This window comes from Bradysia coprophila, unplaced genomic scaffold, assembly GCF_014529535.1.
Source record: "Bradysia coprophila strain Holo2 unplaced genomic scaffold, BU_Bcop_v1 contig_94, whole genome shotgun sequence".
Taxonomy (NCBI): Eukaryota; Metazoa; Arthropoda; class Insecta; order Diptera; family Sciaridae; genus Bradysia; species Bradysia coprophila.
In genome coordinates, this window is record NW_023504022.1 from 8,278,970 (window position 1) to 8,306,712 (window position 27,743).

The 27,743-nt window shown below is 36.0% G+C and overlaps 1 protein-coding gene and 1 long non-coding RNA gene across 3 annotated transcripts; one reads left to right on the top strand and one right to left on the bottom strand.

Annotated features, from left to right (window-relative positions):
• Positions 1-26,694, top strand: LOC119085295. The gene is made up of 4 exons (XR_005089263.1): positions 1-13; positions 6,464-6,594; positions 18,707-18,712; positions 26,684-26,694. It is a non-coding gene; the product is annotated as an uncharacterized LOC119085295 (long non-coding RNA).
• On the bottom strand, positions 24,371-26,228 carry LOC119085263 (acetylcholine receptor subunit beta-like 1). Of its 2 annotated transcripts, none has more exons than XM_037195612.1 (8): positions 26,074-26,228; positions 25,884-26,014; positions 25,774-25,818; positions 25,601-25,710; positions 25,370-25,457; positions 25,182-25,317; positions 24,707-25,125; positions 24,371-24,651 (listed from the first exon to the last, which is right to left on the bottom strand). In XM_037195612.1, the coding sequence occupies exons 1-8, from the start codon at positions 26,123-26,125 to the stop codon at positions 24,451-24,453; spliced, it is 1,182 nt and encodes a 393-aa protein (XP_037051507.1). In that variant the 5' UTR covers positions 26,126-26,228; the 3' UTR covers positions 24,371-24,450. The 2 variants fall into 2 exon arrangements, with proteins under 2 accessions (XP_037051507.1, XP_037051508.1); XM_037195613.1 differs by having other exon boundaries at positions 24,371-24,664.
• Positions 26,695-27,743: the final 1,049 nt, after the last annotated feature.

The window sequence follows — 27,743 nt, forward strand, 5'->3', positions numbered from 1 at the left end:
TTTCTCCGTCACAGTCATTCGTCGATATTAATCACCTTCTGTTCTCACATATCAATAAATTAAATGTTCGGAATGGTCAAACCTATAAGATTCTATTCGACAATACAATCTTATGGTTATGGAAAAGTGTGGTCAAGTGTGTCGACCAAACGACATTTTCAAATAAAATAAAAAGAAGGAAAAAACACCCGAAAGAAATTCTCAAGTATCGAGTCGTGCAAAATATTGTCTCCTTTTCGAACGAAATGCTTTGGCATCTAGAGATGATGGTATTTTTTTAGGGAGTCTTTCGGGTAGAATATGAGATGTCTGAAACGGAGAAACAATAAGCAATAACGTATTTTGTGTACGTAAAACGTGTATGTTATCCTTTCTGGGGACAAAAAAAATATTTGAACCGAATCAGAGTTGAAAGAACTGGAAATCAATTCGAAATAAGTATCAGTTGGTGACAGAAATTATTGAATAGGGAATCGTCTGTCGAAGGACAGATTTGTGTTACTCTACAACGAAATATCTCCTCAGATGTCCCATTTATTGAGCATTTCTCATTTGCAAACAGTGAGAACATGTTCTTATCTCATAATAAATCTGGCACTTCAGTTGTTGTTGCAAAGTTTCGACTAGTGCTTGTTGATGCAGAATCTCGTACTTCATTAGTTTTAACAAACATTCTGCTATATTATAGGAAAACACTAGCTGCAGATCATTTCTTAAATCTTTCGCCGGAATCAATAACAGATGAGAGTAATTATTTTGAAAAACCCAATTCGGAATCTGAATATGACACATCCCCAAAACCTATCTCAAAATTTTTTTATGCATCGGTGGTAGGACGTCAAAGTTCGAATTCTGATTTTGGGGCCTTAGATTTGTTTTTAGAACTGTAAAACTGTTGTTTCTCTCACGCTCCAAATTTTTCCAATGTTCCATTTCCCTCATACAAAATTCCTATAGAAATAACTATCAATTGTTGATAACACTTTCCCCAACATCAAACCTCTCAATTATGTGTGAGTGAAATGAATAACATTTAAACATATCGTTGACCTGAAACTCCAAAAGTGGGTAAAGTGGGCGAAAATCTGAACCATATGGAAAAACTTTAACATGCAAATTGCATAGCTGTATATACGTTCCTCTTAACCCAATCAAGAAATATTCTTCACTACAAAAATCGGAATGATAGTCACGACCTATCTTTATTACGGTTCCATACAAAATCCGAAGTGGAATACAATATTTTTACTCTTGTTTCCGTATATATATCGAACGAAAAGAGAAAAAAGAAGTTGGATTGTATTTTACGTTTATCGGGAATATACTAAAAGATATAGTTTCGTTCGATTTGGTTTATTTAGTAAAGTCAACCCAATTTAGGATGAGGGACTTTTCCGTGAAATAAATATCAACCTCACAAATTTTCCTGATATTTTTTCCTATTATTTATCAATATTATGAGACCGGGATATGCGATAGATAGCGTCTACGCGCACATATTTGGGGATCGTTCATATACATCCTATCCGCTTGAACTGGGAGGTGTTACGACGGTTCTTTTTATTTTGTACACCAAAGTAAATTTTTGTACACAAAAAGATGAATTTCAATTCAATTCAATTCAACTTTATTTATCACAGGACAAAAAGGAAAAACCTTGTACAAATATCCTTACGATTAAATTCACACTATAAAACTCTCTCTATCAACACAACGGAAAGAAAAATAAACAAATTAAAACGAGAAACATTAAAAACACAAAACTACTTCAATGCGGCAATAAATGAGAAAATAATAACATAAATAAACAAAAATGAACAAAAACTTACTCCAAGGTGCTACCAGACACTACGTCCAAGAACATACGATGAATCGGAACAAAATAGTCCAAAAACGGATTTTCCCAATCACAGAGCCGACAAGCAAGCCCAATTCGTACAAACCGATCGAGAACGACTTTAGTGAGGACGAAAAAGATCCAAACACGCGTCAGAAAACCTAGACAGGGAGTTAAGCATTTTCACACCGACAGGAAAGGCATTATAGTCAGCGACGGTTCTAACAAAGAGCGACCTGTTGTACTGGGCAGAAACATGCCTCGGAATAGCATACTGACGACTACGCACAGACCTTCCATCAGCCAGCTTATCGAAGAGAAACTTCGGTTCCCTAAACAGAACAAGGCCATGCATAAACGAGCAGCGCCGATGCTTCAGATACGTCATAATGTCACAACCTAACAATCCTTCAACGTGATCCCGAGTACTGTCGTAGCGCCTCAATCCATACACAAAACGCACACAGGCACTAAAAGCTCCCTCCAACGACCGAGCATCAGCGGCCGACAAATTTGTCGAATAAACCGAGTCACAATACGTAAAGGCCGGCAGTACAAGAGACTTAATCAGCATCATCCGAATCTTACGAGAGAAAACATGGCCTTGATGCCAGAGACTACGAATGACTACACCACCTAGCAGGACAGGAGGGAACAAATTCGACGACAAGAATCTAGAATCCTCGAATACAATGGCTTGGGACTTATTGACATTTAGCTTCAAAGAATTTTCGCGAGCCCAACGATGAACTGCATAGAGGTCCTGGTTGATACGAAAAACAGCCTGATTGGCTGTACTCTTTGGGCTGGAATACATCAACTGCACGTCGTCTGCGAACATATGGTGCGACGTAGACTTCAGGCAAGTCGGTAAGTCATTAATATACATCGAAAACAACAAGGGACCTAAAACCGAGCCTTGCGGTATTCCGGCGCGAATTCCAGTCAACTCCGAAAAGTGGCCGTCAATACAGACGGATTGGAAGCGATCACTTAGGTAGCATCGGATGAGGCTCACGGCAGAAGATGAAAAACCGAAGTTCGAAGCGAGCTTACGGAGCAGTTTGCCGTGATGGAGGGAATCGAAAGCTTTGGAAAAATCTAATAGCACCATAACAGTCACAAAATTCTTGTCAAAAGACTTCCTTATTTCATCCGATATTCGCAAAAGAGCCGCACAAGTACTGTGATGCGACCTAAACCCTGACTGGTAGTCGTCGAAAAGCATTAGCGTCGAGGCACGTTGAAATCTGTTCTTTTGCTAAAATTTCGAAAACCTTCGACAAACAGGGCAAGATAATGATTGGCCGAAAATCATCGAGACCACGAGACCTAGTCTTCTTATGGACAGGGAATTTGTACTCAAAAAGATGAATTTGTATGCAACAAGACGTATTTTATACATAAAATCATTTTTTTGACCCAAAATGCTTTTTTGTACACAAATATTATGTCACTAGGAACAAAACTAGCGCTTTGCTCCGCTCCATCCTCGGATATTTTCAGCGCCTGGGTCAAAAACAAAAATTTTTGTTCCGGGTGACATGTACTATTTTTCATTTGCGCTCACCAAAAAGTCACATTTTGAATAAAACATAACAACAAACACGGTGTATCCCTCGCTCATATTTCATTTTATTTATAACAATTGCATGAATACGCAAAAAGTGACGTGAGTGGGAACGAAAAATGATGTCGCCGGAACGAAAAGTGCTTTTGTGGTTCTTTTGGCTCTCTTGCAGATAAGACACGTTTGTTGAAAACGAGTTGAAAAAACTCACAGGAGCTTTGTTTTCGAAGCTTAAAGTTGGCAACGTTTTGTTAGAGTGAAAAAGTCAAATGAACAAAGATCGACGAATTAACGTTTATTTGCTCAGAAAAGGGTTATTTAGGATGAATAGGGATAAAACTATCAATTTCACCAGATTAGAACCTTTTAATTTGCTTTTTTTATTCATTTGACTTTTTTATTCTAACAAAAAATTACCAAATGTGGGCTTCGAAAACAGAGATCCCATGAGTTTTTTCAACTCGTTTTCAACAAACTTTTCTGCAATTGATTCTCTATGAGATTACCTGTTCAGACATACCTCACACGACGTATTATGTCATGATTTGTCGATTGAATTTGCAAATAAAGTTGAAATTTTTTGTCGAAAAGTCTTAGTCGGGAACACTGACAGAGTTACTCTGCCCGAGTGAAGGCGAAGGTCAACAACGTTCTAATGGTATTTCATAGCTGGACTCCTCAGCTATTAACTACAGTTATCAGTAATGCCTTATGTTCCCAAATGCCCGAGATATCAGTCAACAATATCAATATGTGCAGTTTCATGCTACTACCCCGAAAATCAAAATCAGCCTAGAGGCAACGGAAAAATTATTTTTTAATTTTTTTTGCTGTTTCGGATTCCTTGGTCAATTCTAAGTATAGCCTGGGGCCAGACCTTTTAAAAAAAAACAAAATGGAAGTACGTCCCACCCCACTCTATAAATGGTGTGAGACAGTGTGACGATTTCGGAAAATGTTAGGTATTTTTCGTGATATAAATTCTTTTGTTTATAAAATTGTCTTTTTTGTGCAAAACAGACTTTTTGTGTACCAAATGGACTTTCCAACCATGTACAAATAACGGATGATTATTCAGTTTATCTTATCACAGATCGAAACGGTGGATTTAGATTCCAATGAAAAGTTGCTCATTCTACTTGGAATCTGTCATCTCCTTAAAAAGTGTCACCATTATCACCAAAAGAAAACCATTTCCCGCACCGTCTAATACCAGAAAACTGTTACATCGAATGTGTTACATTCAGAATGTGTAAACTAAATCCTTTTCTTCTTTCTATTTACATTTTCTAAGGCATTCGCAACGAAAGCAATTAGAATCACACAGTAGGTAACAGCAATAAACAGAGAAAGTGTTGACAATGTTTGTCTGTCACATAAATTTCTGATATTCTCGCGTTTAAATGGGATCTCCATGAATGTAAAACGTTATTTTGCACGAAAATGTTAATTCAAAAACGGATTAGCACCCGAAACGATAATCATTTTCTGGTAGGTGTAGGCATCCATATGATATAAGCGCCAAGAACAAATATTAAATATAAATTTAAAATAATTAAAATTTTAAATCAAAACACCCTTGCACCTTGTTCTCCCACATAAAAGGAAAATTTATTCAACTACAAAATTAACCCAATGAACATACATCAGTTAAATTTATTTAAAATGAATTACACGTTAATGTGTGTAGTTTGCTGTGCTTGTTATTATACCATCTCTCTGCCTTTTTATCCCCACTCCCCCCATTCAATTTTGAATCCTAGCGTAGCATCAGCGGCACTTTATAGTCCTCGTATACCATTTCGAATACATCCAACTAACATCCAACGGCAGCAGCACGGATAGCTAAAGCACCCAGAATACAGATATTTGTTATAACAGCACATGTCAGCACATGTGGAAAATTGTTCACCACTTAACGGGGCTATTCTAGTTGTGTGTACAATATTGTATATATAACATCAACAACATTTCATTATACGTGCAACATATTTCACAGGAGATAATAAGCTATAAACAGTATGTCGGCAACGCGAGCTTGGAACCATTTTGCATAATATAATAGAGGTAAGTTTGCTCATGAATGAACATTCGCAAAAAAATGGACAATTCTTATTCATTGTTCAGTCCGGCTACTGATGAAAAGAAGTTAATGATTTTGATTAGCAATCGTATCACAATCACGATAATAACCATTGAATCTGTTACTTCATTTTGTATAAAGTATCGCGTAGTGTAGCAGATTAAGATCTTGTACTTCATTATGTTTCAAAGATATTTATGCTATTAATAGGACAACGTTAAACAGAACTCATCGTGTGCTTTTGCCGTCGCTGTCGTAATAGATTTTTTCTGGATAGTTTCGCTTCTTCAATTTTATACTTTTAACTAACTTTATGTGTGTACAGATAACAATGCAGTTCTAATGGACTGTACCCATTATAAATACTTTCGGAGTATTTAATTTGGTCATAAGTCATAACCGACAAAAAATTGACTTACAATGGAACAGCAAAAGAAAATTTGAAAAGCAAGATCATTAAGAGGCACCGGTACTTTGCCGAAAAGCATACATTAGGGCGATTTTTAAATACTGGATTTTAGTTTACTTTTGATATCTTTCCACCAGAATCCTTTTTCAAAAATGTACGACCGAAAATTCCGACCACGAATGTGTTAGCTTCCAACAGGAAATAGATTTGGTTGTAGCAATTTGACCCGCTCTGAGAACAATGACAGTTTATGAAAATTTCATTAAACTGATCACTTTTCTCAGAGCTGGTCAAAAGACTACAACCAAAACTAATTTTTATTTAAAGCTAACAGATTCTTGGTCGGAATTGCGGTCGTACATTTTTCAAAAAGGATTCTGATGAAAAGATATTAACAAAAATGAAATACGAAACACGCAAATGTAGGCTACAATTTTAGCTAAGTGCCGGTGCCTCTTAACTGTCAAAATACATGAACGAATTCAATTTTTCTCTACTCTAATTTTATTGTTACATGAAAAGTTTATGCATTCAGTGATGTTTTGTGTGTTATTATAGTTCAAGTATCAAAAGAATTGAATACAGTGGAGGAATTATAAGAAGTTACATTTTCAACTATTACAATCCAATCGACGTTATTCATTCCACATGCGATTTACACGTTATAATACATATACATACGTAAATGTCGTAACGTTGGCATCCACGTTGTGGATTGAAAAAGGAGAATTGGATTGTAAATGACACTTCTTATAATTCCGGAACTCTAAATAAGCCCTATACAACCGAAATCCTCCCTCCATACAGTTTGACAGTCAATGAGCTTTGCGTTCCATACAATTTAGCCGCAACGACGAGGGCATCTCAAATGCCAATATCATCCATTGGTTATGGACGTTTAATAACAAAGCTCTATGAATATTTTGTATCTGCTTTGTTGTAACTGCACCGGAATATGAAAAACCAACAGGTTATGGGCCCAGAAAACGCATTTAACGCGGAGTTATGATGACAAAATCGGAAATGGTTCTCAATGGGAATAAAAAAAGACGTAAATGAGCGTTGAAATCACAGCAGAGTAAAATCAGTCCGTATCGTTTGATTTGACTATAGAGACCTGAGTAATCTAGTAGCCTTAATTTTTGCGAATAATATTAATTCAACTTATGTCAGTGTTCATTTGAGTTCATTTTCATACAGTGTGTAGGTTCCTTATTTGAAATTCGAAAAATTAACAGCTACTGTCTGGTTTTACTCTGCAGTTGTTAAAACAAATGAAGTAAGAGATTTTGCGTATCAAATATTCGCAAATGTTTTACGGCCTAACTTATGAGAATTGCGTTTTCTAAAACAAAATAATCTTAACTTCGCTGTTGCGTATTTCTCGAGTTATTTAAGACAACCCGCTTTCATTGTGAATGATTTTTTGAATAAAGAACTTTTTAAGGCTTAATTTTGTTGGCAGCACTGAAAAGGCGTTCCGTAATTTATTAGTGATATCCCTGACTGTTTGTTAATAGTTATTTTCCTAACGCATGCTCGAGCTGGAACCTCTCATTCGCTAAAAAAAGGCTTTTTAGCATAAGTTAGGAACAAAACTTTTCTTAAACGACGTTGGAAATGAGCGACGAAGTCGCAATATTTCAACACTAGTTAGGAAAATAAATTTAATTGTTTTTCTGAAATGGCAGAAGTGATAACTTTAAGTTACCAAGCCTTACATTTAATTCTAGTTCATAGCATGAATAATTTACCTCAGTCGTGTTGTTAGTTTCCTATTCATGCATGATATCCAGCCAACACCTTCAGCTTTCAGTATAATTCTTTGGAAATTTGATGTTGTTTTCAATTTTGTTTTGTTTAGAATATTTTCTTCGGAAATCGAATCAACTGCTTAGAAAACTATAATCAAGCAGAATTTAATATAAAACAAAAGCTCGGCTCTAAGTTCTAAAGTATTAAAGTCTTTATGCGCTAAGCATATGTACCAAATTGGTATACTTTTCGAAAGAGATAAAAAAAATATTCAAAAACTTCATTCGAGATTTTTTGCTAAGGGAAAAAATAGTAATACTAGATAGGTATTCTGGTCGCTTCAGTCAACCTACATGACGAACAGAAAAAAAATAGAAGGAAAATATCAGCACCATCATGCTTTTATATGAATAAATTAAATCTCATATAAGATATTGGAAGGAGGTAAGCACCACTTGACAGCAATTTACATTCTAAATAGAAATGCTCTGTTGAAAAACATGCCACCACAAAAACACAAACACTCCACTCATATATGGAAAAGCATACATCGCACCTATAGGCTTAATATAATATGTATTTATACATCTCGCTACAAATATTCTCCGGTTTATATCTACATTTTTTTCCCTTCTGCTTCTTTTGCTATACTTTTCTTCATCTCCCGTGTAAGCTCGATACTTGTCTTGGATTTTCTTCCACAGCCAGATATTTGCTTCGGTAAATTTACTCATGTGTGAACTGAATTTGAATTGACGGCATAAATAATTAATTGTCAAATCAACGAAAGAGATGTCTTTTGATGACCATGGAGACACGTTTTGTTTGAATAAATTATATTCCATCCCATTCTATTGTTTCGAAACTTTTAAACAACGACAGCATCAGCATGTATTATGTGTGTTGTGTATGTTAAAATTTCGTTCTGGCACAAAAACATTTAAGAGATTAATTTAGGATGAAATTCGTTGTAAAGCATATTGAATTGGAGGTATGTGTGTGTGCGATACAGAGAAAGAGCATTTTATCACCATGTTAAAGATGATGGCAAACCATCGACATTTTTCCTAGACATGAGCAATTTAATTAGTATCATGTCCGGAGCGATAGCGGAGGACTTGACGCAGTCTAACCCCCAAAAAAAGAACGAAGAATTTTTTTTTGAGACGCGTCAACTATCATGTCCGGAGCGATAGCGGAGGACTTGACGCAGTCTAACCCCCAAAAAAAGAACGAAGAATTTTTTTTTTTGAGACGCGTCAACTATGTATAGCCGAAAATTTGAGTTTCTACCATTTGGTCTATATCACCACAAAACCTATTTTATCATGTTCTCGCTTCAAATACGAGCAAAACGAGCTATCACCCGACTATGTAGGTTTAAAATTACCGGAGATACATCGTTTTGAAGTTGGTCATTTTTCATACAAAATACACCAAAATGACTTTTTCCAAACAATCAACATCCTTCAACTTACTCTGTATGTTTCTATCTGTCTATCTATCTATCTATCTATCTATCTATCTATGGGCTATATCGGAAAGTAGTCAGCCAATCTCTATGAAATTTTGCAGGAGGCTCAGGTTGGACATAAAAATGAAAAAGTGATACGGGGGGATTCTTTTGAAAATCCACCTATCAAAATCGGACTTATTTCGTCTGGGATGGGTATATACATGGTTTGAAAGGTCTTTGCTAGTAGACCTCAAAACAGGCCTCACACAGTCTCGAGCCACACCTGGTTGCTGGTGGAAGATCCCCGAATTTGGAAAAATAGTGTTTTTTATCCGAAATTTTAGGCCGTTATAAATGATCGTTCCGGGTGAGAGTGGGCTCGTTGGAAAGCTGAGCTTAAGTAATTTCGGGTCATGCTTAGTTTGACTACAAATGAGGTATCAACGGAAAGCTTAGACAATGTATGTTACAACTAGCATGTTAGGTTCACATTAAGCGTCATCAGTACCAGCCCAACCCTGTCTAAAGTTCACACAGATTTTGAAAATTTTTCTTGCAAATTTTTGCAAACATATATCAATGAATCTAATCAAACTAGGCATGACCCGAAAGTACTTAAGCTCAGCTTTCCAACGAGCTCAATCTCACCCGGAACGATCATTTATAACGGCCTAAAATTTCGGATAAAAAACACTATTTTTCCAACTTCGGAGATCTTCCACCAGCAACCAGGTGTGGCTCGAGACTGTGTGAGACCTGTTTTAAGGTCTACTGGCAAAGACCTTTCAAACCATGTACATATCAATTCCAGACGAAATGGATCCGATTTTGATAGGTGGATTTTCAAAAGAATCCCTCACGTCATTACCCCAGGAAAATCAAAATTTTGTTTTATTGGCCTCGAAGTGGCTTCTGAGTGTGGTTTTTGAAGGCGGGGAACGCGTTTTCGGCTGTATCTCAGCTGTCTCCCTACAGGGACGTGTGACTCATCAAATGAAAGGTATTCGCCACACAAATCGAACAAAAAAATAATTATAAAAATTGGTGCAGATCCGGTTGAGCTAGAGTGGTCAGATGGACCAAATTTTGAGCTACTCGAGCGTAGGATGAAAGGACTAATATTTTTTGGCTTATGAGAGATAGAGAGTTACTTTCTTCGGCAAAGTCTCAGAGTGTTACGAGTAGAACAGGGGACATATGCACAAAATGTCGAAAGGTAGAAATGGGTGGGTCAGTAAGGGTTTTGGAGTTGCTTCTTGAATGGAGGCAGATAGAAAGTTACTTTCTTCGGCAAACTCTCAGATTAAGAGGTTCAAAATGGCTGCCGAAATTTTCACCAAAAAATTTGTATTGGCTAAATCGGTAGGTGTTCACTCGGGCATCATTTTGATGAATAGAATGTGGGGTCGCCAAGACAAGGAAGAGATTCAAAAGGGCGGCCGAAATTTGCATAAAAAATGTATTGGCTATATCGACAAATCTTCACTCGAGTATCATTTTGATGAATAGATTGCGGTCTAAATGTCAGTTTAAGAGCCCAAAACTTCTAAAATGAATGATATCCCAACAAAAATCTTTTCGAGAAAAGTGTGACGCAGTCTTTGAAATACAATTTCTAAAATGAATGATATCGCTAGAGTTGACGCTTTCAGCTTCGTTACGCAAAAAATAAATTTTACACCCAATTAGTTCAAACTAGCTGGCTTAGTTTTCCTCATCATCTGCCAAATAATTTTTACCAAAAAAATATTTGACTTAAAACAACAAAAATTTTACCAAAAAAATCTGCGTCTCGAAGCTTTGGAAAACATAATTAATAATTATGCATTTTGCAAATAGGTAACGTCAGATTTTTCGACGCTAAATACTAAGACTGTAACACACATAGTGTAGCGCATGTCCTCAGGTAAATCAATTAATTTTTCAATCAGACCACATATGTGTTGTGATTAGAGGTGTGCGCCGATCTTAAAATAGTCGGCGGCGGTGCGCCGACTGGTAAGAAATCGGCGGCGACGCGCCGGGAGAAATTTATAGTCGGCTGCGGTGCGCCGATAAATTTACAAAAAATCTAAACTTTCGAAAATAATGCAAAAACATTTGAAAAAGCGAGCGCAATCCTTTTTCCGAACACTGAATTCTTACTATCTTGCGATCTGAAGTATCACTTATACAAGGGGAATCAACTGAGACGTATCTCACCTTTTATATTTTGAATGTACAATCACTGACCTATTATTTTAAAAACATCTAATTTAATGAATCCAAGAATGATTAGTGAGTTTGCGTAAATGACATATAAGCTGTAAGTCAACTTATAAGTTCATACTAGATGTTCTGCAGGTTTCTTATTTACAACTTATAATTTAGTGTCATTTACGCAAACTCACTACTATTATCTTTCGATTTATGCAATAACCACTCCCGTTGCCTTTAGTCCATCTTCGATGTAGAAGTGAGATCGTAGTAGAAGGTTTTCGCAAATAAGAGATTTAGATAAACTTAAATTTATAAGTAATAAGTGTATAGACTACGCCAAAATGATTTTTTTTCCAACTTTATTACATAAAGCAGCTACAAATTGAAAATAAAGATACCCGTGTCTCGTCTTTTGACGAAAAAACTTGAAACCGGCAAGATTTTCCACTTTATAATAAATTCCTGAAATATGTGATTTGCGCCATTTTCCACCCAAATTCCACATAAGGTCTTAAGTTTGCCACCCAGCTTTGACTGATTCACTGAATTTTGTTCTCTTTCTTCTTCTTCTTCTTCTTCTTCTTCTTCTTCTTCTTCTTCTATCTGCATCAACAGACAATTAAGCAGACAATAAGAGAAACGTCGCCTGCCGCGCTTCATTCCATTGCACAGAAAATAGAGTAATAGTACCCAAGGGTTCAAGTTAAGTGAGGATACAGTAAAGGCAAATGCTGTTTCGACCTCGGGTATCGATGGCAGTTCCAGTATCCATCGATAGATGGACAACAGCAAACTTTTTCTTTGGACTAGTGTTTAAAAATGTGCATAAAACACTTGCCATCTACTGATGGAAATAGGATACGTTATAGAAAGCAACTTCGAAGATAATCCTATCGTAGCATCAGAAACAAAATCACCGTCGTACAGTGCAAGTAAGAAGAAAAACCCAAAGTTTCAACAAAAAAAATTTAACAAAAAACTCCTTTCTACGCATATAGAAACATAGCAGCTTATAGAAACCTGACTTATAAATTAAGAGAGATAAACATTTGCTAAAACCTTGTACTCAGGCACACACTTTTGTATAGATTTTCTATTTAAGTTTATATTGCCGCCCATTAAAATGGCTGAAAGCACTAAACGTATAAAATTTCGGCGCGACGAAAATACAATCGGCGGAGCGCCGGCGTAAAATCGGCGGTGCACACCTCTAGTTGTGATCAATCAGAAAAAAAATGAAGAAACTGATATTCTTCTGTTATCATCAAAAGTGACAAAAACAACAACCAAAGTTTGATGGGGTCTTATACAGCACAATTAAAGTCAACACCAATGAAGTAAAAGATTCTATACCAAGCATCTCGGGATGCTGTAAGCAAATGAAGCAGTAGATTGGACAATTTAATCGCTTTCTAAAAGGTTAATTAAAACACTGTGACTCGTACGCTGGTGGGAATAGAAAAAAAAATGAATTTGCAGAGGTATAACGTTACATAGATACAAAATTAATAAAGCTGAACCATTAAATCAAAAGCTCTATTTCATTAACAAAACGATGTTGTGCCGACATACAAAAACAACAAGCGTTCACATTTTATAGCTATCTATACAACGGTATGTTACTGTACTACCCCCCAACACACATGAGTTTATCTGCAATTACAAACCATAACTTTTCTCATTCCACTGAAAACTCATTCTATTGGCACCAAATCCTCGAAAATAGATGTGTCTCTTCATGCTGTCATATTTATTTAGTGTATTTATGTAATGTTGCTCGTATACGAATTAACTGGTTCGAATGAAAACATTTAGCACACGTGGTGTCTTTATATATGTGATAGCAAAGTTGTTAAGTGCATTCGTTTTTGACCACGTACCGAAAAAGGTTTTCATTTTGCAAACCGGCTACGGTTGTAACTTGTTTTTCCCCAGTTTAATATTTATGTTTGAACAATTGTTTGCAATTAGAAAAATTATTTGCTCTTATTGTTTTGCAAATATCGTAAAAACACCTATTATACACAATGCTTGAAGTTCGTGTAAAAGAGGAACCACTGTCAACATTGTGGGGTTTGAGCATCGAATACATGAATTTTTATGAATAGAATAAGAGAATTCTGTTGAACCACCTCTTCTCTGTAAATACCTAGGCCAACTAGCGTCGCCGAAATCTTTTACTTCATTTAATATGTGCAATGCTTGATTTCCACTTGCAAAAAAACCACTGTTTTTAAAGACTTTCTTCTTGAGCTTTAAAGATTTTTTGAAAATTTCCTTCGATTTTGAGGATTTTCTGTCAGAAAATTTCTGACAATGGCTTTCTAGTTTTCAAAGGACTTTACTTTGACTGACAAATGATTTTCTATTAATATCTTGCCCTTGTGATTAAGTCTAGCGAATCACAGTTTAAATGAAATTTTAACCCATTCCTCGATTTATGGTAACTGAAGCAGACTGGTCAAGAATTATCAAGTGTGGGGATTAGTTGAAATTTCGTTTAAACTACGATTCGCTAGACTTGTTCGTGAGTAAATTGGTATAGTGTTCTTAGAGCATTGTCGCCATGGCCTGGTTGGAAATGATATTAATGCTAAACGTCGAAAGGAGGATTTAATTTTCTCTGAGATCGAAACAGTGGGCGAATGTCTTTCTTAATTGTTTGACATGGTGTCTGGCTAATATAGAAGAATTAAAAACTCAAGTCTCATGGGTATTGGCTTATGAAGGTTTGTGTGTCCATATACGTATGTGCACAAATTAAAATTCAAAATTTTATAAGTAATAAGTCAGATCGATTGACTGATCGATTTCGATGAGATACTCATCAAATCTCTTTCGTCCGAAATTTTCTTGTTGGACGATTAACCACCCTTTTTCGAAACAATACCAAACTATTTTGTTTTCCACGAATTACGAATCTAAGTTATTTCAATAAATTGTACAATCCGTACACCGTGTAGTTACTTAAATGCTGTATACGTACAATGTGTGGTGTGTGAATATGTATAGAGACACATACTTTGAACGGGTAATATGCGGATATACGTACCCCCTATACGTAAATATATATCTCGAAATCTATATATGCCAAACATAAAATACCTAACCCAATAGTTGAGAGACTTATTTTAATTAGAATCGTATATCAATTTAATTATCGAAATATTCGTAATATATATTCAAAAGCTGTCAAAAGTTTGAGAGGATATAATATACTGCCTTTTGTCCCCGCCATATTAATGTGTGCAGTGCCATGCCGATTATATTATTTTAATGTTAATTGCCCATATTTTCTGGCATGAGATATTATGGAGATTATACACAGGCGAGCTTTTATACGTGAATTATTATAAATCAAAAACTCGCAGGTCGTATTTTCGAAATGTTTTTCCTGTATTGTTAGGCAAAGTATATGGAACAACTTTCGTGTACTGTACATTTAACACACAAAAAAAAAATGTGAAATAAAAATCACTCATTCACTACTAGTTTATAGTCGGAAATTTTCATAATTTTTTTTGTGTGCATTTGCAGTAAAACGGAAAACGAGACTCCATTTATAACTTTATTTTTCACATTTCGATGACAATATAGCGATATAAATTATGCCACTTTCTAACGGCCAGTAGCAGTTTTCCAACTGATTGGTTCTAATAGAGAAAAATCGCCGCTACTGTCAATATTTCGGTAGGCAATTCAAATGATATGGTTTTCGTTCGAGTGTCTATTCTCCCATGGAGAATCTCCATGGAGAGTCAATAGCGAGTAATGGTTAACTTGACTGTTTTCCACTACTCAATTGCGTTGACAATGTGGGGATTCAAAACTCAACCGCAGTCTGATTTGAAACGATTTTTCTTTTTTCAATGTCAACGACGATGGTTTGGTCGTACTCATTTTCCATTCGCAGAGTTGAGTTGGGTCGATTATGAATCCTTAGTTCAGCGACCGATTGATTGCAATAATATCGATTCAACTGCAAACCCCATTGAGACTCTTTGCTTAAAATGTAAGCAGACTCGTCGGAAATGAGGAATAGCTTTGCTACGTATCGATTCAATCTGGAGAGGGATTACGGCATTAGTTATTTTTTCTCAATCCTATCTTAATTCTACATGATAGAGTACGGTTGGCCATTTTTCGAAAGATACCACAAACTCGGTGTCAACAGAAAAATAATTAAATTTTTACTCGATGGATTAAAAAAAAATAATAACCGTCGTATAGCACATCCCGGCAAAAACTCTTTCAGAGCAAAGTTGGACGCAGTCTACAGTCTATATGTGTGATAACTTCTAAAACAAGTGATATCGCTAGAGGTGACGCTGTCAGCGTCGTTACGCAAAATTGAATTTCACAGCCAATTAATTGAAATTAGCTGATCTAGTTTTCCAAACCATTCGCCAATTTTTTTTTTCAGAAAAAATTTTAACCAACAGAATTTTGACTGAAAAATTTTCAACAAAAAATTCTGCGTCGCATGTGGCAGATTAAATGTTCTCGTAGGTTTGTCCGTGAGCATCTGCCACTTTGCGACGCAGAATTTTTTGTTGAAAATTTTTCAGTCAAAATTCTGTTGGTTAAAATTTTTTCTGAAAAAAAAAAAATTGGCGAATGGTTGGAAAACTAGATCAGCTAATTTCAATTAATTGGCTGTGCAATTCAATTTTGCGTAACGACGCTGACAGCGTCACCTCTAGCGATATCACTTGTTTTAGAAGTTATCACACATATAGACTGTAGACTGTAGACTGCGTCCAACTTTGCTCTGAAAGAGTTTTTGCCGGGATATCAGTCGTTTTAGAAGTTAAGTCGGAAGTTGATGAAAATTAGAGGTGTGTGCCGGTTTTAAAATAGTCGGCGGCGGTGCGCCGACTGGTAAGGGATCGGCGGCGGCTAAATTATTTCAGAACGGCACATTGACTTAGTGTCAAACTTCGAAAGAACTCAGCTGATTCGGTTATGCAGTGTTGCGAGTTTCGAACATTTTTCAGGTTATTTTTTTCGAATCAACTAGAGTGTTGTTAATTCTTGGGAATAAAAGAAATATTTCACTTACACAGTATTGGCTAAGGAAAGGTGTATAATTTGATTCTCACGTCTTACATTATTTGCGCATAATTACATCACACAAAAATGACTATTCGAAACTGGCAGCACTAACATCACCGACGACTAATTTTCGGAAGCACTGAGTATTCGGAACAGCTGTGATTTGTGAACTGTCAAATTTCGTTGATATACCGTTCGATTTGTCACAATTATTCTGGCGCGATCAATATTTTGATTCTGATATTTGTGTAGCTTTTGGCCATTGTGGACTAACCAAACATCTGCTATTTTTGCCAACTTTTTAGTGCGTCATAATGGACCTTCATTGTGAGCTTCGATGGTATTTGGGTTGTTGTGTTGTAATATTTTGTGTTTGTTTGTTTAAGGTTACATTTTACCAAAAAGATCTGCGTCGCAAAGTGGCAAATGTTCAGGAACAGACCAGCAAGAAAATTTATCTGCCGCATGCGACGCAGATTTTTTTGGTAAAATTTTGGTTGTTTCCAGTCAAATTTTTTGTTGGTAAAAATTATTTGGCAGATGATGAGAAAAACTAAGCCAGCTTGTTTGAAGTAATTGGGTGTAAAATTTAATTTTTGCGTAACGAAGCTGAAAGCGTCAACTCTAGCGATATCATTCATTTTAGAAATTGTATTTCAAAGACTGCGTCACACTTTTCTCGAAGAGATTTTTGTTGGGATATCAGTCGTTTTAGAAGTGTAATCAACACTGCTTTTTATAACAGTTTACAGTTTTAATTCAAAAATTTTACGAAAATCGAAAATTTGACGAAAATCGAAAATTTGACGAAATTCGAAAATTTGACGAAATTTGAAAATTTGACGAAAATCGAAAATTTGACGAAAATCGAAAATTTGACAAAAATCGAAAATTTGACGAAATTCGAAAATTTAAAAATTTGACGAAATTTGAAAATTTGACGAAAATCGAAAATTTGACGAAATTCGAAAACTTGACGAAGAAAGTAATTCTCTATCTGCCACCATTCAAGAAATATCTCCAAAACCCCAATTGACCCACCCATTTCCAACTTTCGACATTTTTCGCAAATGCCCTTCTTTTCTACTCGTAAAACTCTGAGACTTTGCCGAAGAAAGTAACTCTCTATCTGCCACCATTCAAGAAATACCTCTAAAAACATAATTGACCCACCCATTTCCAACTTTCGACATTTTTCACATATGCCAATGTGTTCTACTCGTAAAACTCTGAGACTTTGCCGAAGAAAGTAAATCTCTATCTCTCATAAGCCAAAAAATATTAGTCCTTTCATCCTACGCTCGAGTAGCTCAAAATTTGGTCACTCTAACCACTCTAGCTCAACCAAATCTGCACCAATTTTTCTAACTATTTTTTTGTTCGATTCGTGTGGCGAATACCTTTCATTTGATGTGTCACACGCCCCTGCAGGTTTCAATACAGCTGAGCTACAGCTGAAAACGCGTTCCCGACCCTCGAAAACCACACTCAGAAATCACTTCGAGGCCAATAAAACAAAATTCTGGTTTTTCCTGAGGTAGTGGCGTATCACATTTTCATTTTTATGCCCACCCCGAGGTTCCTGCAAAATTTCATGGAGATTGGCTGACTAGTTTCCGAGATCGACCATCGATAGATAGACAGATAGACAGATAGATAGACAGATAGATAGACAGATAGATAGACAGATAGATAGACAGATAGATAGACAGATAGATAGACAGATAGATAGACAGATAGATAGACAGATAGATAGACAGATAGATAGACAGATAGATAGACAGATAGATAGACAGATAGATAGACAGATAGATAGACAGATAGATAGACAGATAGATAGACAGATAGATAGAAACATACAGAGTAAGTTGAAAGATTTTGAATGTTTGGAAAACGTTAATTTGGTGCATTTTCTATCAAAATGACCAACTTCAAAACGATGTATCTCCGGCAATTTTAAAGTTACATAGTCGAGTGATAGCTCGTTTTGCTCGTATTTGAAGCGCGAATAAGATAGAATAGGATTTGTGGTGATACAGGCCAAAGGAAAGAAACTTGAATTCTCGCCTATATATAGTTGCCGCGTCTCAAAAAAATTTCTTCGTTCTTTTTTTGGAAGTTAGACTGCGTCAAGTCCTCCGCTATCGCTCCGGACATGATGACCTGAGGACTCCGGAACAGTAATAAGTATTTCAATTGGCCTTATGCCGTCTTGGCAATAACGATTTGAAAAACGTTTGCTAACTATCGTTTCACCATGCCCTTTTTTAAGACATCGCCACGTTGATATAGCGCCGACTGATTATAGTATGTTACGTCACTGTTTGTAAATATTTGTTTAGGCAAGTGTGAGGCTTGCGAAACGAGCCGAAGGCGAGTGAAGTCAACACACGTGCCTAAACAAGCATTTACAAGCAGTGACGTAACACATTTTACATGTTTGTATGCGGTAAGTACATTTTCCCTGTCACAAGCAGTGATGAAAAGTGCGCTTAACCGTGCATAAGCATGTAAAAACTGATTACTGTTCCATAGTCCTGTCCTATAGCATTTTATTTGACTAAAATCCGTCGAGTAAAAAATTAATTATTTTTCTGATGACACCGGGGTCGTTGCCGTGACATCTTTCGAAAAATGGCGAGCCGAACTCTATCGGTTATAATTGAGATAGATCTCTCCTGGTACTTCATTTGTTGAAAGTATCGCTTAATGTTAGAAGAATCCACAACTTCTTCTCTTTCGCTATATAAGCGGACACTGAGATCATCGTTCATTTTTGTCGTTCGCGTCAATAACTGATGACTTACTAGATGTTTCCAAAAAACCTGAGTTTTCTTTCTCGAGAAAATCGAGATTTCGAGAAAACGAAGAAAGTTTCGATAAAATGTTTTAAGAAAATCTAGAAAATTAAGAAAGGAAGTTGGTTGGTTCACACTAAGGACACACAATTTGGGATTTTTTAGAGGTTCACGATGTTCTCAGAGTATGATATTGTGGCGTAAAATTTGAATTCGATAAGGTGTATTCAAATTTTCCGCCAAAACATCATAACGTGGGAACATTTAAAGGAAACACTGGAACACTTCTTGATTTCATAAAATTCATGAAATTTCAAAAGATTTAGGAAAATTAGAGAAAATCAAGATACATTGTCTCAAAGCCAGTGTTGTTAAAGGTTGACTATTTTTCATTGAACTGCAACTATGAATGGAATGACACTATCATTTAACTAGTTTCGGTTTCGAGTCTCGGATACGAACACAGACAATGCAAATGATCGCTTTGATCTTTCCCAAATATAAGCAATATGCAAAGATGGACTGCGAGGTTGATCCCATCCATATTTATCTTCTTATTATAACAAAAGAGTGTTGTTCTCGCATAATATGTAAAAATTAATGAATCGTCTGCATCGTGCGGTTAAATCAATTTATTTTTATTTTGCAAGATCGTTCCCATATCAATGCATTAAGCAATTACACCTCAACCACAATTAGTTAAATTGCCACATCTCGCATAGGTGTACTCTTCCTCGTGTCTGTGGCACAGATGAAGGAAATCATAAGATTGTGTTTTGTTTGCTCTCTATGCGGGGATTCGGTGTAGTTTTGTGAAATTGAAACGATTATAAAACTAAAATGCTAATTGTTTAGCTCGAGTTTTGTTATGGATTTTCTTAATTGTTCGTCTAATTGGAAAGTGTAAATGTTTTCGAATTTTCGTTTACAGAGGGTAGGACACATAATATGAAACCGAATCACTTGATTCCGATGTGCATTTCAGTCGAGTGCTGCACGGTAATATGGATATACGATTATTTAATAACGGAATTTTGCAGACAATTATCGCTCTTTCTCCTCGCATTGCATAAATATTGGCGATAAAAAAAAATTATTTAACAACATACGATAACACCATCAGCATAATATACATTTTCGAAAGGAAAACTACATATAGACAACCGCCGCCCTTCCCTCCCTCCGTTCCCACATCGAAACCATCAACACTAAAGCTCATTTTCGCCACCCAACATTCATAATACACAAACTAATAAGAATGAAACTTGCATGCGCCCTATGGAACAATTACATGGTTTTGTAATGAATTTATTTCCTTCATATGTACAAAATTATTACTCTTAAATAGTAATTTGTTATTGTTTACTTTTGACGTTCTGAATTAGAAATTCTTCGGGCTGGTTGGAAAATTACGATACATGGACATGAAAGAACCGAAAAGCGTCTACTCTACAACACACACCACTATTTCGTATCTCTTGTATAACCCGATATGCGTGTTATACATCCCAGCCGCACATTAGATATTATAATTGTTGGAGGATATCATGTAGATATAGAGGATACAGTTTATGTTAGTGCATTGCAATGTAAATAAGGAGCTATAGGAGCAGCCAAGTATGTGGACGGTGGTGTTTGGAGGGATGAAAAGGAATTTTTAATGAGGATTTATTGACATAAGAATATGAGCAGCATTTTCGTTTTGGAGTCATATTTAGTGCTGAAGTTTCGTTTAATGATTTTTTTTTGTTGCCCGTTTATACCCTGTTGGGAACTCATAACTACCAGCAATGGTATAATAATAAATAAGGAAAATTAATCTTGAATTATTTATTTGGGTGGTGTGTGTGGCATGAATTGAGGTTGAATGAATGATGGCTTACAATAGTATTGACCGTTTGCAAGGAAATTTAAAAAGGTTTTTTTTTCTCAATGAGAATCGTTTTATTTTAAATGTGGTACAGTGGACGACTTTCAATTTTGTGCACGTATTTCGATTCAGCTGTTTGGCCGAATTCGTATTGTACCGAATTCGGATTGAAAGAAATGTTCGGACGATGTTAGTGATACTCTTTAATTGTTGATAATAAACAAACCACTGTTGCCACCCCTCATTATAAAATTAACTGTTTTTGTTTGCTAACAAAAGTAATAAAGCGCTCTCGGTGCTTGACCTTGACTTCACCGAAACCATCATCCAATTCACTTCAACTACAAAATTGACGGCGAAGGTCTGGAGCGTGTATTTGAGTGTAATGCTCGACACTAAGTTAGACTTCTGAATTCATATAGAGCACATAAAGAGCAAAGCATACGCAATGCTCGGATTTTTGAAACGAATCTGTTACGAATTCCATTCTGTCAAAGCTTTGAAAAGCATTATACTGCGCTCACGTAAGGTCGCATCTAGAATATGCCTGCATCGTTTGGCAACCACACAGTATAACGAGAATGCACGAGATCGAGTTCATACAAAAGCAATTCATACTTTATGCCTTGAGACGAAATGTACGACGCAACAGCACCCTCAGACTGCCTTCATACGAATCGCGCTGCAAAATGGTTGGTATCAAGACTTTATCAAGGAGACGTATCAATTTGAGTGCCACTTTCGTATATGATGTCGTTACCGTACGCATTGATGCCCCCGAGCTGAAGCCCAACCATTGATATCGTTGATTAACAATAAATAAATAAGTTACATGGCCAAGCTGGTCAAACAGCTGAATCGAAATTTTGCACAAAATTGAAACTCGTCCACTGTGTCACATTCCATACACGTTTTCTTTCACAAATAATCTGGTGCGAGTTGTCCTTTCGCTCATATTGAATGTAAAAAGCGATTTTATGGTTGATTATCGTAGGTGGGTCGGCCACGAACTCGAATCGCAATGTTGCCAAGCTGGGATCGACCTGGTTTGGGCCAGGGAGCCGCCGTCAGCTAAAACTTCTTTTGGCTCTATAAAATTGAATTTTGATCCGAATTGAGTGGGAAAAAAATCTTGTGTTCCTTGAACCTTTCTGCATACGAGAAAAATATAAGTGATTGAAAAAATATGCAGGTGGCGCTGTAATTCAAGATGGCGCCCATCAATACAAAAAATGTGCAAATCTGGAAAATCCGGTAAATGCTTTTTTTAAAGTAATTAATGTTTTTTTATTTTTAACATAAAATAGACACCATTCGGAATAATTTCGCCCATGGAGCCATGTCAAAAATATTTCATTTTATATTTTTAAATAAATTTTCAAAAATCAAAATTTCATAGAGCGAAAAGAAGTGTTAGGCAACGTCGGCCCCCTAGACCAAACCAGGCCGATCCCAGCTTGGCAACATCGCGATTTGAGTTACTGGTCGATCCATCTACGATAATCAACCATAAAATCGCTTTTTACATTCAATATGAGCGAAACGGCTTTTTTGGACAACTCGCACTTGACTATATAGCATGTTGTTGACTAGAAGTAATTTTTGTATACCTTTATTTTGCCGAATGTGATGACAGAGTTTTTCTCGAAATAATGCGTACAATATCCACTGAGTCAAGAGGCAAAATTGAGGAATTGACCATAAACACGGAATATGGAAAATCTTTCTTTAAAATTATTGGATACTTAGAGTAATTATACCTAGAGAGGTATTTCGTACGATAAAATGTGGTTCCGACATCAGTTTGTATGAGATTCACATTTCGTACAATTTTACGTAGAGCTTTTACTAACACATGTAGGCGTTGACAATTTTGATAGTTGTCAGTTTTGTATCTTCTAAATCGCGTACCTCTATTTTGAAATTTTGTTTGAAATCATTCGCAATAATAATAATTAAATATGGTGCAAATGTGATTCATTACGGGATGCCAAAGTAAAGGAGTCAAGGGCAATGCCTGCTCATTTTTCCGGTGATTTTATGCGCTTAATAAAAAATTGCGCGAGCTGCATCTGTCTGTTGATTTGTAGTTTTCCTCCAAGAGACCGATTGCCCAACTAATTTGCTGCATAAAACAACACGGGTCAATTTCTATTATTTTCGTTGTATTAAACCTGTTAAACACGATGTTTTTGTTGATATCAGTTCATATCAGTGGTATGTAAAAGGTTCACATTTTAAAAAGAATCCTTCTCGCAGGCACATTTAATTTTTTTGCGCTAATTTGCTCACCAATTTAGTAGGGAAAAATCCCACACTAACAAATATTACGTATTTCATGTCGGGACCACAAATTTTACGTAATTCTGTTCGTAATTTCCTCTCTAGGTATAATTACTCTAAGATTGGATAAGTAAATCACGAACGTAACGGTAGTGGAGTTCGTGACGCAGTTGCCTACCCGTAAAAAATAATCTAACTACAGCAATACAACGAACCTATATACTATATACTGTCGACATCAATGGAATTTAGACATGAAGTTTTCGGCTGGTTCACTTATATACGGAAAATATAAGTCTTTATACGGGTGAAATAATCACACAGACGTGTGTGGTAAAACCATATAAAGAGTTTTGTTTGTATTTATGGATAAACTAAAAAACAACTAGAACAACTCATGTCTCAATTTCACTGACGTTTCCTGTTCGAGCTTCTGAAATATTTCCACTTTTTGATACAAATTTTCTTGGTCACAATTTTTGGCAGAATACGTGGCCATGACCGCGATCAGATAGTAGATAATATAGCAGTTGACACATACCTCAATTGTGTCGCCATTTCCTCATTTGAGATTGTTGCAGGCATGCCTGGATTCGCCATTTATTGCATGTCGTGCATCACTTAAAATTAAAAGTTCCTGTCTTTGAATCAATTTTGTGCTAATGTCTCTTAAGAGATACACGAAGTATGGTTGAACAAATTTTGGATTATCAATCGAATAGAAAAATAGTTCGACTTGTGCTGGAAGCAGTGAAAAATACAAATTTCGTTTTTGTTATAATTTGCTACTGGGACACATCCATTTCCTGTATTTAACTATAAAATCCAAAGATTTGGCAAATTGTGAAAATCAAATTAGAATTTATTTTTGTGAGGTTGAATAGCCCATGGGGTCTCTTATACGTCCACAACAAAACTGATGATCTATTTTCATCATCTTCAATGTTATGACGACTTATGCGTCTCGTAACTTAATTGTTTTGGAAGTTGAAGACTCGCGTCACTTGGAAGAAGGCTGTGAAGTGATACAAAATGCTATTTAGATTATTGAAATAGGATATTTCACTACGTTCTTTGTTCTTTTATTATTGTATATCGTTGAATAGGAAAGGTTACATGCGAAAATACATCTCACTTAATAAGGTTTATTTAGTATAAAGTAAAGAGTTGAAGCTCCTACTGCCAAGACCAACAAAACCAAAATGATCCAATTACATATGTCGACAATTGCTGCCGATCCTTCACTTTGATGGGAGAGACATTTCGTGGTTTCGATATCTTGTTGAAGCTTTTTTTCTTCCTCATCGTTGCCACTTTCAGTTACTCTTGAGAATCTCTAAATTTTCAAACAATTTATTATGATGCATCGAATCGATCAGAATCATACAAACCTTTAACATGCGGTCAAACGGGATCTGCTGTACAATCCGCTGAAAGCATCCCCGACGATTATTCATTACAGTGGTCAATGTCAAATGAATCAAATTGTATAAGATCAGCGACACAATGAATTTGCTGGCTGATGGAGTTACAAGCGACGTTGGCGGTAATTTATGCATCAGATCCATGTGCAGAATGAATAATCCAGCCATACAAAACACTTGAAGGATTAACTTTTTCATAGGATTTGTCACCATGGCTGGTATTATGGTCATAAATGCAAATACTAACAACGGACACACTTCCGATAGCCAGTGAGTCTTTCGTTTAATTACCAAATAGTAGGTGACATCGGTCTCCAAGGGATCGTCAACATTATCGGATGTATACACATTTAGATAAGCAGGAGCCGCAACTATATCCCAGAAAACTGATACGAGAGAGAATTGTGTTAGTCCGCGTTTAATCTGTTAAGTGTTACCTTACCAGACATGTAAAACTGATCCATATCAATTGAATTCTTTTCATAATCGAATATTATCGAACGATCAATTGATCCAATTTTAACGATACAAGTTTGCTGGTCAAACGGATAATAAGTCACATCAATCGTACACGCGGTCTGTTGAGGTTTAACTAAAGTAAAACCAAATTTTACATCTGAAGCTTTTTACCTTAAATTCACCAAAGATGGGCCAATGAACTTGGCCGTCTGCTGCAATGAATAGGTCATCACCAGAACTCTGCATGTTTTTAGAACGACTAAACAGATAACATTTAATGGTTAAGAATAATTGCTTGATTTAATCAATTGAAACATTTTATTGGGCAGCCAAGATAGCCGGTCAAAGAGACCCACAACAGCTACCATGACTGCCTAAGCAATAGCATAAATGAGTATTTACGAATTCCATATGAGGGTGTTAGGAGTCCAGATTTTGTCAGATGGAACGGAAACACGATTTACTTGAGGAAATTCTTTTCGATTCCAAGACAGCGTTGAGTCGCTCCATTTCTGTGATTATAATCAAATTAAGCAAAGAATTGTTTTACCTATGAATATGATGCATCTTCTCACCAAATTTATTATGCCAGTGAATGTCATCTCTTGATTTTTAGTGTCCTAAAATGTAATAGTAAAATCGTTGCAAATATTCACGAATTTTTTCTTTTACACATTGTTCTTACAAGCTGAAGTAAATTAATTAATTCGACATTAACAGAGACGGAAATGTTGCTACTACTTGGTGGGACCAAATAGTTGTGACTCTTTAATATTTTGGAGTAGAGCTCAGTGGACCCGTCGTTGCCATTCACACCTAAAAAAATCGAAAATATAACCAAGACTAAGAGACAAAATTGTATCTAGTAACATCACCACTTAATGCAATCATTGCCAAAATATAAAAAAATCCGTCTTTCAGTATCATTTCTACTGCGTCTCGGTGAGCAATGTCAACTGTGTATTAAAGAAAGATTCGAGATGTTGTTGATGTAAAATGCGCGAAACAACTAAACACAGAACTTTCCTCTTAGTATACGTGCAAGAGATAATAATATCAATTGGCTGAATTAACGTTTGCCATTATAAAATTTATCTTGAGTGTGGATGACCGATTTAACACGATGAGTGCTTCAAAGATGTCTCAGCGTTGTTAGGTTAATTTAATTAAGTTTGCACGAAGTAGATTGAAATTAGTATTGAAATTAGTCTGATTGCTTAAATAAGTATGAATTTCCACTCTTGGTACCATTGCACTATTTACTTAGACAATTTTAACATGTCTTACATTAAATACCACTTCTGCTACCACAGTGAGACTCAAGTCCATTAAGGTATAACTTTTGTTTCAGGTCATTTGCACTCGCATAAATACTGACGTCTGAAAAAGCTGAGCAAACAATCAGTTTAGAAGCCGAAACGAGGAAGTGTGATCTTAATGTTAAATCACTCTTTATTGGACATTGTCATTGATTTTGTCAATAAGAAAGCGTTTGTGTTCGTCTTATGCTTATTTAGATTAGTAAGGTTGGCTCCGCAAGTCCCAGAAGGAATTTCAATTTTACGTTCAAATAGAGGGTGCTTTTAACCTGTTACAGACGGCAGGCACATGACCAGTATTATTATCTGGTCTATTACTTCCATCGTTCAAAGTAGTGGTAATTCGTCGATTTCAAATCTTGTACTTCAATTTTTGTAACATGCACTTTCGCTTATAAAGGACAATATTACCCAGAGCTTGTCATTATTTTTGTCGTCGTTATTGATAACATATGAACATGATAACAGCCGTATGTGACATGTCAATGAAAAGTCGCCCAAACTATGTTACAGTAATTACATGTACCGTATCGTTGGAAAGCTGAGTGCATATTTAGGCAGTGTACTTTTCGTTGATTTTTCATCTTTTAAACGAGCCCAAGTACGCCCAAGTCAAGATTTTTTTATACTTTTAGGAAGCTTGTTAGTCACACTAACTTGCCTTGGGCTCGTTTAAAAGATGAAACATCGACGAAAAGTACATTTCCTAAATATTGTTCGAAAACTCACGCACTAGTGCGTAAATTGACGTTTGGAGATAATGTGGATCACACTGCTATACATAAAATCTTGTTGATAACAAGTTAGTAAATAAGGGTTTTGCGAACACGATGTGTTGCCGAACTCGCCTTCGGCTCTTATCGGCCATCTCACATCTATTGCGCAATGCAGCCCCATTTACTAATTAGTTAGTAAAATAGCTATTTTCGGAAAAATGGTCAGAAGAATTGACGTATGAAACACTTTTTGAATAAAAATTAAAATTTTAAAATCGGTTCACGCTAGTAGGTAGTGGCATTTAGGGAATGCAATACCGAACCGTTTTCGGTAATTTTCTATTTTCCTTAATTTTATGTTAGTTTTCAATTCACATTTCACGCTTCATGTTCGCCTCAAAACTTTAGTTATGAATGTATTAGGGTTCGGAACAGGCAATTTTTTAGTCAGACGCAAAAGCCTCTGGCTCTTTTGTGCCAACTTCAAGGGAAATATGGATCTCACACAGT

What these genes read in the sequence shown, in the direction of transcription:
- LOC119085263 (XM_037195612.1), bottom strand. Translation starts at nt 26,125, where the DNA reads ATGATACTGAAAGACGGATTTTTTTATATTTTGGCAATGATTGCATTA. An exon ending in TAATTAATTTACTTCAGCTT is followed by an intron (nt 25,819 to 25,883) that starts GTAAGAACAATG and finishes ATTACATTTTAG; the next exon opens with GACACTAAAAATCAAGAGAT. An exon ending in CCATCTTTGGTGAATTTAAG is followed by an intron (nt 25,318 to 25,369) that starts GTAAAAAGCTTC and finishes AAACCTCAACAG; the next exon opens with ACCGCGTGTACGATTGATGT.